The following is a 12034-nucleotide window of genomic DNA, read 5'->3' on the forward strand; positions in this document are numbered from 1 at the left end:
TTTGGACCTTAATTTTTCCTGCATGCGAGGCATTTGCTCTGTCACTTAGCTTTGGCTCCCACCTTCCACCAAAGAACTCCAAGCAGCATATAGGGGCAATTCTACTGTACCCTCACAGTAATCCTGGGAGGTGGATTATGCTGAGAGAAAGCTACTGCCCAGTCCCACCCTCTTGAAGGTATTGCTGCACTCAGGAGGACTGTGATAGGCAGGCACCATTTGGCCAGCATGTGTGAATCTTATGCTTTGCATTTTAAATAAAAGCTCTGGCGTCTGTTAATGAATGAATATCAAACTTACTATCGTGTAAAAGCTTGTGGCCATTACAATATTGAAGGAAGTGTGAACAACTGACTGAGACATATGCTAGAAGTCAGTTAGTAATCAGGAGGCCAGAGCAAACAGATTCTTAACAGGATCGTTTCATGCCTATCTACCTTATGGGCATAGAATTTGTTCACAATGTTCAGATATATGTGGCTAGCGGTACATTTGAGGCTATAAATCCAACCAAAAGAAATGTAGAAATGATCTGGTAAGAAATACAGACAGACAGCGAAAATAATGTTTTTCTTCTTCTCCCAAGCTGGCACAAAAGGGAGAAACAGAAAAGCCCTTCCTACTTCAAAGAGAGACCTCAATGAAATACAACATATTTGAAACACAGTAGTAAATGAATGAGGTCCTTGGAATAGAAGACAAAGTCTATCCAGCTGTCACATATTTACTCTTCTTCAAATGCCAGGGCACACCCACTGAGGGTTTATCTCCAGCATATGCTTATCTACACTAGAGAAATATTGGTTTAACAGTTATTACCTCTCCTTTGAGCACCCTGAGGCCTGCTGTTTTGCGAGTAAATGGCCAGGAGTCTCCAACAGAATATGCACTACTCTCATTAAGCTACAATTCCTAAGATTTCTTGGGACAACCTGAGCTTGTCAAACTGGCATAAAACTGATGTAAGATTGTAGCGTAGATCTTCTACCCTGAGGTGACACCTAATAGCTCTATTGTGGGAGAATGACATCTGTGCCACATCTGCCAATGACACAGAATATGTTAGAAGGATATTTCAGGTGAGCTTTCAGATAAAGATTCTAGTCATGTTTGATTATTAAAAGCCTGTGTTATTTTTATTAGCCTGTATAGAATTCTGGTCATATTCTGCTTTGGGTAACTGTACTCTACTACTTCCCCCATATGCCAATTGTTGTTACAATTGGCCAGAAGATTCTCTTTCATTTCCTACCCTGAAGTATTGTGTTATGGGGTGGTACTTTGTGCTGCCGAACAGCTGCTGCATATCAGAGGAGGGCAAAGTGATTCCTGTGAATCTTATAAAATAATTTATGGATTAAGGATGAACAGTTGGCAGCCAATTCCTCCTGAGCTGTTAGGACCCCAGCTGAATACCGCATGTCATTGAAAAGGTCATTTCTCTTTTCCATTCCCAATAAAATCTCCAAAGCAGAGAGATGACCTCCTGGAGTTCAAGGCTACCCTAAAGCATTTTTTTCTAATTGTCCCCCCCCCCCCCCAGATTTGTGTATTTACTCCTCAAGCAACAATTTCAATACCTTGAAGCATGCTGAAGTATCCTTCACAAAATGACTGGTGTCGCATAAGCAACTGCCATGGATTCTCAACATTACAAATTGATTCACTCCCTCTCTCTCAAGTTGTGGAGGGCTATTTGATCATAGCAGGGAGCAATGAGTTAACCGTTCCTGGGACAACAAATGGGATTCAGAATGTCTATATCGGTTTGCAAGTGGATGAGGCTTCCTTGGGTTAACTGGAGTGGAGGTCGCCAGATGGGTCTATAAGGTTTAGGGAAGATGACATCCTAGGCTATGTAACTGCATGGAAGTCATAGGAAGGGGATAATCAGTGGACTGAGTAACAGAGTTACTAAATCAAGAGTTCACAGATAGAATCCTCCGATTACTGGTCTTCAGGTCAATAGGCAGGCAAACTGTGCTGCAAGCTCAAAAGGGTCTGTGGATTTTATCGGATTGGGCATATTTGGAGATAGGATGTTTGCTTTTCTGCTTTAGGCAGCCAACAGAAAATGCTGAAGAATTGCTACAGTAACAACCAACAGAGGCTCGGTCAAATGGATTATTAGAGGCAATGTACTGGGGAGGAAGCTATAAATTATCCCCAAATGTAGATGTTGCCTCCCTCCTCCAGAGCTTCCCACTGTTAGCCCCCAAACCTGTACCCCTAATTTCACGTGGGGCCAGCCATCTCTCCCTTAACAAGAAAAGGGGGAAATGCATTGCTCAACTGCAGACGGAAAATCTTTGTCAAGCAGCAAAGCTGTGAGGGGCTCATAGAGCATCCCGAGTACCATACGATGTATTTTTAGGTGCACATCTAAGAGTACACCTTAGATGTTTTAAAAACACACCTAAGAAGGTTAACAGGTGAACCTCTCTGTCAAAAACGGCAGTTGTGCTAAGCAGCCATGACTGCCTCCAGCTCCTTGTGGCTTGTGCATCTGATGGCAAAGCCCAGGTTTTGCCCTGTCTCTGTGTAACCTGTGAAATGACTCTCAATGAATCAGGGACTGAAGAATGCTAGGGAGCAGTAGTGGCTGGCGCCCACTGAGATCAACAGAGCCAATGGCAACAGAGAGAGCCAATGACAGGCAAAGAGAGACAACTCACTCATTCTAGTTTTGTCCCGATCCCCCCTCCCCCTCCTCCCATCTGTGTCCTACAATGGCAGCACTAAAATTAAGGCGGAGGAAGCTGACAACCAGGGCCAGCCCTCGGAATGAATGAATTTAAGTGAGAAGGCAGGCAGGTGAGAGCAGCGCCCCGCTCACCTTGATGGACCAGCGTCCACTGGCTCACAATCAACACTATAGAGATGTTGCTGCTTTCTAGAACGTGTGGATACTTCGAGGGGCGACTGCAAAAACATGACTTTTTTGTCTTTTGCAACCCCCCTTGGGGCTGCGGAGGGATAAGAACCTCGCTTATGGGGGTGTCTCCAAAAAGGCCTCCCGCCCCACGTGCTGGCCTGAGTGCTGTGCATTTTGGCCCCTGCTGGCGGACAGGGCAGGCTGGGATCCCTACCATGTCGCTGCCCTACCATGGATTCCTAGCCCGGAGTGGGGTCGCCTCCCCGCCTCGGAGAGGTGAAGGAACCACTCCCGATCACTCCTCCCCGCAGCCCCCCGCAGCCCCACGTGCTCCCGCCGTAGCTGCTACCACAACCACCGCCAGGCAGGAAGGCAGGCAGGCAGACATCCCTCCTGGCATCCTCTCGGCGAGGGCGCCCCCACCCCGAGGTAGGGCAAACCCTCCCTGCGCCCACATGGATCGCTGCCCCGTCCCAGAGCGGAGAGGCTTTTCCTCCCAGCCCAGCCCGCAGCGGCGCACATGCGGAGGGAGGATCCCGAAGCAGCCTCCATCCGATCACAGCCGCGGGAGCAAAAAAGAAAAGAGAAGAAAAAGAAAGAAGGGGGAATCTGGGTACCGAGGAAGGGGGCAGCACCAGGGAGGCATTCCCATCTGCCATCTCTTCCATTTTCTCCTCTCCACCTCCCACCCACACCCGTCGGGCCGCTGTTGCAGGCGCTCTCCTCGCCCGCGTGCTGTCGGATCCTCCCTCCCAAATCCAGCGTCCCTGCCATTTCGGCAAAAAAACGCACACACAACCAAACACCCCCAACCCTCTGCAGCTCCCCCCCCCATCCCCTGGGATCCCCTCCCCTCCCCATTCCTCTAGCTTTCCCCCAGCACACATCGCTCCCATTTTGGGCGCCGCCACCCCACTCCAAACACACACACACACACACACACACACACACGTATCATACATCTATCCACACGCGCGCAACTTCCCCTCGTCCTCACCTCGGCGCTCGCGTCGGCGGCTCTTTCCTTTCTCCCCTTAGGGGCGTGCCTGCCTGCCTGCCCCCCGCCCGCAGACTAGCGTGGGGATCGGCCAAGCGGGTCTGCCATGCCCTACGCTGCCCGGGCACCGGGGGTTCGGGAGGCGCGGCGGCCAAGCTGCCTGCTGGCCTCCCCGCTCCTCCTGCTGGCGCTGCAAGCGCTGCTGCTGCTGCTCCGCCTGCTGCAGCAGCCGCCGCCGCCGCCGCCGCTACTGCTGCCGCCGCCGTGCACGCTCAGGCCGGCTGCCAGGGGCTGCGTGTGGCTACACATCCCTGCTCCCTCCCTGGGACATTCCGCCTCCCGCAGCCCGACTGCCGCGAAAGGAGCGAGGAGCCAGGAAGCCCAGGGCCCCCCGAACCGCAGGCGGACGCCCAGCCCCGTCGCCTGCCCAGCCCCGCTCACCTCTCACCTGCGACTCCTTCAGCCCAGACTCGGGGGAGGGAGGGGGGGAGAGAGGAGGAGAGACGCCTCTCCATGAACTACGAGCGGGATTGGCGCCTCCCCTCCACCCGGGCCAGGAGCTCCTTTCCCTCTTTCTCATCAACGTGAATTGGCCGCGGGCTTGGGCCTAGGTGGCCCGACGGTAGGCCGCCCCACCACCTCCAATGACTGACTGCTTTGGCTGGGTCGGTGCCTTGCGTGGCGGGGAGGGGTGGGAGATCCTGGGGGGCAACCTAGGTGCCATCAGGGGCAGCAGCCCAGGAACCCTGAAGAATGACCAAGAGGGCATCCCTCTCCCTCCCCCCCTCCCAAAATGGCAGGATCTCGGTTTCGAAGTAAATGCCATTGGGAAGTTGTGTTGGAATATGACAGTTCAGAATCACTGCTCAGACCTGAAGCTCACTAGGGGCCTCTCAGTCTAACCTACCTTACTGGGTTGTTGTGAGGAGTGGAGAACTTTGTAAGCTACTTTTGAGCACCTTGGAGGAAAAGGTGGTGTATAAATGTTATAAATAAATACACGTGTACGTACATGTTGTCATCCATAAGGCTATTAAATCTGCAGTTTAAAAGTTGCCTAGCTTCACAGCTGGGTAGCATGGAGAGAGCCGAACTGTTTTTTCTCCTTTTTTGTTGTTGTTGAAATTGACAGGCATTTGTTTTGTGGCAAATAAAAGGGAACACAAGTCCACCTATGATCAGTTTGTAGAATTCATTGCCGTAGGATGTTTGTGATGCCAACTAGCATATATGGCTTTTAGACAAGGATTAGAGGAAGGAAAGGAGGACAAATCCGTTGGTCATGAGTAGCACAGACAGCCAAAAGTGCAGCTGGCGTTTAGTAGTAGATGGTGGATGTCAGCATCATGCCCTACTTGTAAACCGCACTGAGGTGTCTGCCTGCCAGCCACTGTTGGTAGATCTTTGCTTCTTCCAGTACACTGGTATTAGTTTGCCTGTCCTCCCAAGTGATGTGTAAAATTTTTCAGAGACACTGGAGGAAGGCACGCTTGGCAGATCCACACCATGATCAACTCCCGCCCAGAAACCAATGTCCCCATTGTGGAAGGACATGTGGATCAAGAATTGGCCTCCACAGTCACTTACGGACTCATTGTAAAACTGTGTTTATGGAAGACAATCTTACTCTGCTACGAGTGATCACCAAAGAAGAAGACTGTTGGTAGAGCTAACATGAACATTGGTCTGTAAATCTCATGCTCTAAGCACCAGCATAGAAAGTAGAATGATTTCCTACTCATCAAAAGAGCCCAGTGTTACCCCCTTACCTCACATAGCAGAGACATCCTAAATCTTTCAGCCAGGGGAGATGCCGTTCCAAATGGCGCAATAACCCAGAAAGCATCAGTAAACTTTATTAGCTATGGAATCAGAGTTTGTCCAGAAGAAAGCATTCACCTTGCAATTTCCTACCATTTCAGAGAATTTGATTAAGATATTCCAGTGTGCTAGAGGCTTTTCTCAGGCATGGGAAAGAATGGTAAGGTGTGGTTTCTCCATTATGCATCTCTTCAGGGCTTGATTTGTGCTAGAAGTCATTCATCGGATACTGAAATACAGAAGAACACTATTTTAGCAGAACTAAGCCCAGCTATTGAAAACCACCTCCAGAACAGACCCTAGCTCAGATTAAGCCTCAAGGACAGAAAAAAGAACAGCAGTAGGGAAATGTTTGCACCTCATTGTCTAGCCCTGAAAGCTTAGGATAAAGCTATACTAACAAAACCACACACAAAAAAAAGATGGGGAGGGGAATCTTTCATAATGTAAATATGCTACATTGACATTACTCTTGTGTTCTCTGTGAAATATTACTAAGCCAAGTAGTTGGGGTTTTCTTAAGGAGAGCATTTCCTAAGAAGAGACCCATAGAAGAGCTTACACAGATATTCCGATATTTCATATCTTGTTTTGCCTACTGCCATGAATCCCCCAGAGGCTTCTTGAACTAATCAGCTGCTGGATCACAATGCAGGGGGGAGTTTTTGCATAAGAACGTGTTCAATGATATATTCTGCAATTAACAAAATCCTATAATGTGAGAAACAAACCGGGGTGAGGAAGGTGCCTTGGTGCATGTGCTGTGTTTTTGCATCAGTTCCATTTGATGCTTCCTTGGCAGGCCCCCCTCTTCAATTGTCATCGCCATCATGTGCACACGGACACAAAGATTACCTGCTAAAGTCAGCTGGTGCTGCTTCCCTTTCTTTGGCTGGCTGCAACTTGCTCCTTGGAGACAGCTGGACACCAGTGGCACAACACAGATGCCGAGTGGAGGGAATAAGATGATACTATGGCATCCCCACATTGAGTGTCATTCCACAATACAAAGAGAAAAATGAAACACTTTGCTGTTCAGGAACTTGATGAAACGCTCCCTGCCCACACTCTTAATCCCCATAGGGAGGCTGGGAGTGAGTGGGGAGGAGGGGGCACAGCGGAAACCAGCTGGAGAGAGACCACAAACCCCACAGAGCTGCCAACTCAAATTAGTGTCTCATAAATTGGCATTCACTGTAGGTCAGTCTCAAGCAAACACATACACAGAAGCCAATGCCAAGTTAGGCTTTATGAATTGAAACAAATGTTCTCGCTGCCACCCCCATCCTGCACCCTCCCTCTCGCTCTTCCCATTCCACCCAGGCCCACAACAAACAAGCAGCCTGCTGGCCCTGCGGCGATGTAACCCAATGCCCGACCATTGTTTCCCCTTCCCCGAGGGCTATATTTGACTCTGCAGCCACACTGTTTATATATATATGTATGTGTGTGCGTGTGCATGCATACACTTTGGTATTCAGCGCTTCATTCCCCAGATGCCCAGGATTGCTTGCAAATAGCTTCCACGGGCAGTAGGTGTGTGTGGTGGTTGTGTGTGTGTGTGTGTGTGTGTGTGTGTGTGGAGGAGGAGGAGAGAGGATGGGCAAAAGTGAATCAGCTTCATTTGTCATTTTCACCATTTCACCTATCTGCCCCCCAGGTGGAGGCTGGCTTTGTCGAGAAGTAGTTCTACACATGCCGCAGCAAAAAAAGAGGTATCCGCCCTCTCAAGTTGCCATTTGCCACCACTCACCCCCTGCCCGCCCACTCCCCAGCGCAAATGTTGCCTGCTAAAAGCAGCAATTAGATCCCTCTTTGAAAGCGGGAGGCAGACTGTGCGCAGTAGTACAAAGACGCTTCAGCTCTCGTTCTCGTGGCACACTGTGGTCAGGATTATGTAGGTTAATCCATGCTGGAGGGGAAAGGATTGAGGTGTTTATAATCTTCCTTTGGATTGGGTGTGTGTATGTATGTGATGTACTATGATCCTTTATGGAACTGGTGTGGATGATTTTGTCCTTCAGTTCATAAGACTAGAAGGGACCAAAGGCAAGGCCACCCACCCGCTAGCTCCGTACTGATCAACCTGTGCAATCCAGACTACCGTGTGAGCAGCTACACTGCATCCGTGTACCTCCTCAGCAAAAGCCCTTCACCCTGGTCATCCAACTCGAGACTGCTTGTGAATAGCTTATTCTTTGGCAGGGTGAGAATGGAAGGTTTGTTTTATGGCATGGATCCTATGCATAGACCGTGTAGAAAACGTCAAGTCGCCGACTGCTAAATACCTTTGTAAGCACATGCTGCTGCTTCTGTTGCCATCACATTTGCTGAGTTCATGGCTTCCTTTCTTAATCTGCAGCTATACTGTGGAATTCATCAGAAGAGACCCGCTGAATCGGACCGGAGACATATTTTATCCAGGGTCCTGCTTCCCACAGCGGCTGACCAAATGCCAGTGTGCAACACCCACACACAGGACTTGAGGCCCATAGCGCTCTCTCCCTTGTGTTCCCCTGCAACTGGAATTCAGAGGCATGCTGCTGCCTGCAACATGGAAGGTAGCACATAGCCATCATGTTTAGTAGCCATTGAACCTTATCATCCATAAAACAGAGATTAGTTTGGCTTCTTGGCCTTCAGCTGCAACTATTTTGAGAACAGAACAAAACAGGGAAAGAAAAAGAACAAAGAATTGGCAGAGGAGACACAGAGACAATGTGTTGTTTTCTTATTTTAAACATAAATTTGAGTTGTTAAAATTTAAACTATACTCCTGAAATTGCAGCACTTAAATATTAATCATCCCTCCCCAAGCCTTCAAAAATTTCCCAGATATGTGCAAGCTCTATTTTCATGTTCATCCTGAGGCCTCACTGCTGAAATAGGCACAGCTGTGTGAACGAGGTGTGCAGCTCCATCCAGTGCATGTGAACCTGAATCTAGGTGCTACTGAGTTCAGTGGGACTTAAATTTGAATGTGTGTGCACAGGATTGCAACCTTACTGCCATTATCGGCACGGGCTTCTGCCTCAGAAATAAGTGCTTCACTCGACCACCTTTCCATCCATTTCCAGCTTTGTGTTTTGCAAATCTCTGTGATTGCTGGAGGTGCTGCTCAATTCCAGGGCTGCATATTAACTTAATATTAAAGCTCCTTGAATCAAGACCAAGACCCAAAACATTCTATTCAATGCAATGAAAGTGTGCCAGAGATCAGCCTTCTGTTTATTGTCAGTCACCATACTAGTTCTAGGGGCCCACCCACTGAACAAGAGAGCTGTAAAGCAAGAGAAATAAATAGCTTTTGCGTGCTGCGGGATAGTGGTAGCAGCTCCTCATTCTAGAAGTGTTTCCTGGAAGCTAAAAGGAGTGTTAGGGCTCTGTAGACTTTTTACATCAGCCTAGCAAAAGAACTATGCCTCAGGCTACAATAAATTGGATGCTTAGATGGGTGCTGCTTGGATTTCATAATGCTTTTATTACAAATAAAGAGAAATATTGTAATTAGCATGCTGACTCAATACTGATTGAATATTCTCAACCCTTAGTTGCAAATGAAATGGTAGGGGCAAATAAGGAACACTGACAGTCATTCCGAGTCAGAGTCAAGTTGCACTACTGCAGTCACTGAGTCACTAACTATCATTGGAAATATTAGATGATACCCAACTGTCATACTCGGAGAGTAGACTCTTGTAATTTAATGGACTTGAGTTATTTACGTCAATTGATTTCAATTGGCCTACTCTATCATTTGATGTCATCCATTCATATTAGAATTATTAGGTGTGTTAAATGCTTCTATAGGGACTTTTCTACAGAAACACTTTACACTGAAATCCTTAGCACAGTTGCTAGGGTGCAAGTCCCAGTGAATTAAGTGGGATTTGCTTCTTAATACACTTAGACTAGAATTCACTAGTTTGTAGTTACACATTTACACAGGTATCCAAGCAGTGGAATCAGTCACAGAAATGGTTCCTTGAAAGGAGTATAATATGCTTTAACATGTATTATAATACACTGCCCTAGAATCCATAGGATGAAGGGCAGTTTAAATATTTTTTAAAATAAACAATAAATGTGTGATTTAGCCCTTAGCAACTTCAAAAATGGAAGTACATTTATTGTAAGCAGACATATTTATGTTCCAAGGCAGAGGTGTAATTTCCTGAAATATTCAGACAGCATTCATCAAATAGCCTAAAGCCAATATTTGGGAAACTATGATAACAGTACAGAGTAGCATAGAAGTCGCCATCCTAACTCTAACCCCCTGCAATGTATTGGTCCTCAATTCCCAGTGTCGGAAATGTGAAAAGATGGATGGCAAAGCCACCAAATCACGGAAATTCAAAGGATCATTTATATGCAAGTTGTGTAGTTGACTCATTTGGACTACATGGGAATCATTCCAGGTGCCATGCCATGGATGGTAGATATTATGTTGGAACTGACTTTCAGTGCTAAGTACGCCAAGATGTAGTGAGGATATGTAGTGCTGTGTATTCGTGTTGCTGTGTCTCTTGTCAAAGTGCAGCCATTTTCACAGCAGTATCAGGTCTACGATAGTTATGCTTCCAGCTTGCCAATCACCTTCATGTTAACCAAGCCTTCCCAGGCAACAGCTTTTCTTTTTCCTCAGGTCCAATTTGAAATGTAACTAGAGCTTATTTCATTTGGTCAACCTATCTGCATGACTCAGAAGCTCACCAGCTATGCTAGAAACTAGGATCTATTATTCTAGAAAAGGAAGTGTGTGTTTTTCCCCCAGCAGTGGTCCTGGCTTGCCAGATTTTTTGAGCCGCTGAGTTACTGTATTTTGTTCTCTAGCAGTGTGGCAACTTTATTACAAACCATTGCAACTAGTAATATTCCCCGTGACAGAGCAGTCAGACTTTTATTGATGTTAGCAGGCTGATTTAAAAATAATAATTCTCACATTTGTATACTGCACGTTCTCCCAGGGCCCAGAGTGGTGTATGTGATTTCTCCCATTTTATCTACAGAATAATCCCATGAGGTAGGCTAAGGTGATAGATAATGGCTGACCCATGGCCCCCTAGGAACCATAGATGAAAATTAATTTGAAAGCAGATCTCCACATAGTTTGATGCTATCCACTACGCAATACTGGCTCTCAGTGTTTTGTTTTTGTTGAAAATCAATCTTATTGTTTAATTTATCCTTTTGCTTTGTGTTATTCTGAAACTCTGGCCAGATAGTGAGTCATGCAGCAGTAGTATGAGTCATACTACTACTTGATTCTGGGTTACTGAATAAATATTCCTTAAGGGAATGGAGAGGCTGATGTTATTCAGACTACCAGCTTGGATATAAATATGTAGTAATAAAGCTGGTGGCAGCTATTCTGGATGAACATGAAACCAAGTTAGCTTAAGTGTTGAGAGCCAGCTCACAAATTCGTCTGATGTGGACTCACATTGACTCAATCAGACCAAGTGAAATCATGCACCTGCAATCTGCCCATTAAATCAACTCCGTTGATAATAATAAACCTTGATTGCAGCCAATAGCCAAGCCTTTGCATTCTTCTCAGTTGTAGAAACAAGACTGCAGAACAAGGTTAAATTGCCACGATCCCTTCCGGGATCTAATAAGCATAAAAGTGGCATAAGATTGAAGCCTTTTGTGCAGCAGAAAATGTAACAGAATATGTGTATGTCACATATCGACCTCATTCCCACCCTACACACATCTGAGGACCCCTTGACATAGGAACCCATGCATACAGGAGACTCCAGTTCTACAGTCTATACCATGCCAAAATTGAGAGTAAAGATTGTTTCGTCAGCGTAGTGTTGCATGCCATGAAGTTTCCTGACAGGGTAGTATACCATCTCTCCCACACATGTAGGATAAGCCTCATGATCCATTAGAAGGTTCCTGTGACCCACAGACAGGTCCTGAACTACTATCTGAGAATGCCTTGCAAGAGGCAAGGATAAACAACTTATACACCCTGATAAGTTGTTTTTCCTTACATTTGGTAGGGCATTCTCAGGTAATAGACCAGGACTTGTCTGTGTGTATGGCTGGATGACCCCTTAGGAGACAGGGGAAATAAAAGAATGTGCAATTAAGTTGCATATGAATTCATTCATTCATTCATTCATTCATTCATCCTCATCCTAACTTGATCCTTCCTGAATGAATAAAGTGGACTGTACGGTGTTACCTTCTTGAAATTGTTAAACTGGAAAATAAAAAAGGATGCTATTTAGTGATACCCAGACAGAAGATGGGCATTTTGCAAATCCAGTGGGTGTTCATGAGTTTGTGGTGGGGGGCAGCTTCTGCAAAAGTATAATATATGG

The 12034-nt window shown here is 46.6% G+C and overlaps 1 protein-coding gene across 4 annotated transcripts in view; it reads right to left on the reverse strand.

Annotated features, from left to right (window-relative positions):
• DLK2 (delta like non-canonical Notch ligand 2) overlaps positions 1-4567 on the reverse strand; it is a 24358-nt gene extending 19791 nt beyond the window's left edge. Inside the window, exon 1 of one of the 4 annotated variants that reach the window (XM_081000227.1) lies at positions 4314-4567. In XM_081000227.1, the coding sequence (XP_080856353.1) occupies positions 4314-4452 (139 nt within the window). In that variant the 5' untranslated portion in view covers positions 4453-4567. Of the gene's footprint in view, positions 1-3492; positions 3665-3872; positions 4089-4313 lie in introns of those variants that run through there. The other 3 variants (XM_081000228.1, XM_081000229.1, XM_081000226.1) reach the window with 3 other exon arrangements.
• Positions 4568-12034: the final 7467 nt, after the last annotated feature.

Source organism: Podarcis pityusensis (genome assembly GCF_964106645.2).
Source record: "Podarcis pityusensis genome assembly, chromosome: 3".
In the NCBI taxonomy this organism is placed as follows: Eukaryota; Metazoa; Chordata; class Lepidosauria; order Squamata; family Lacertidae; genus Podarcis; species Podarcis pityusensis.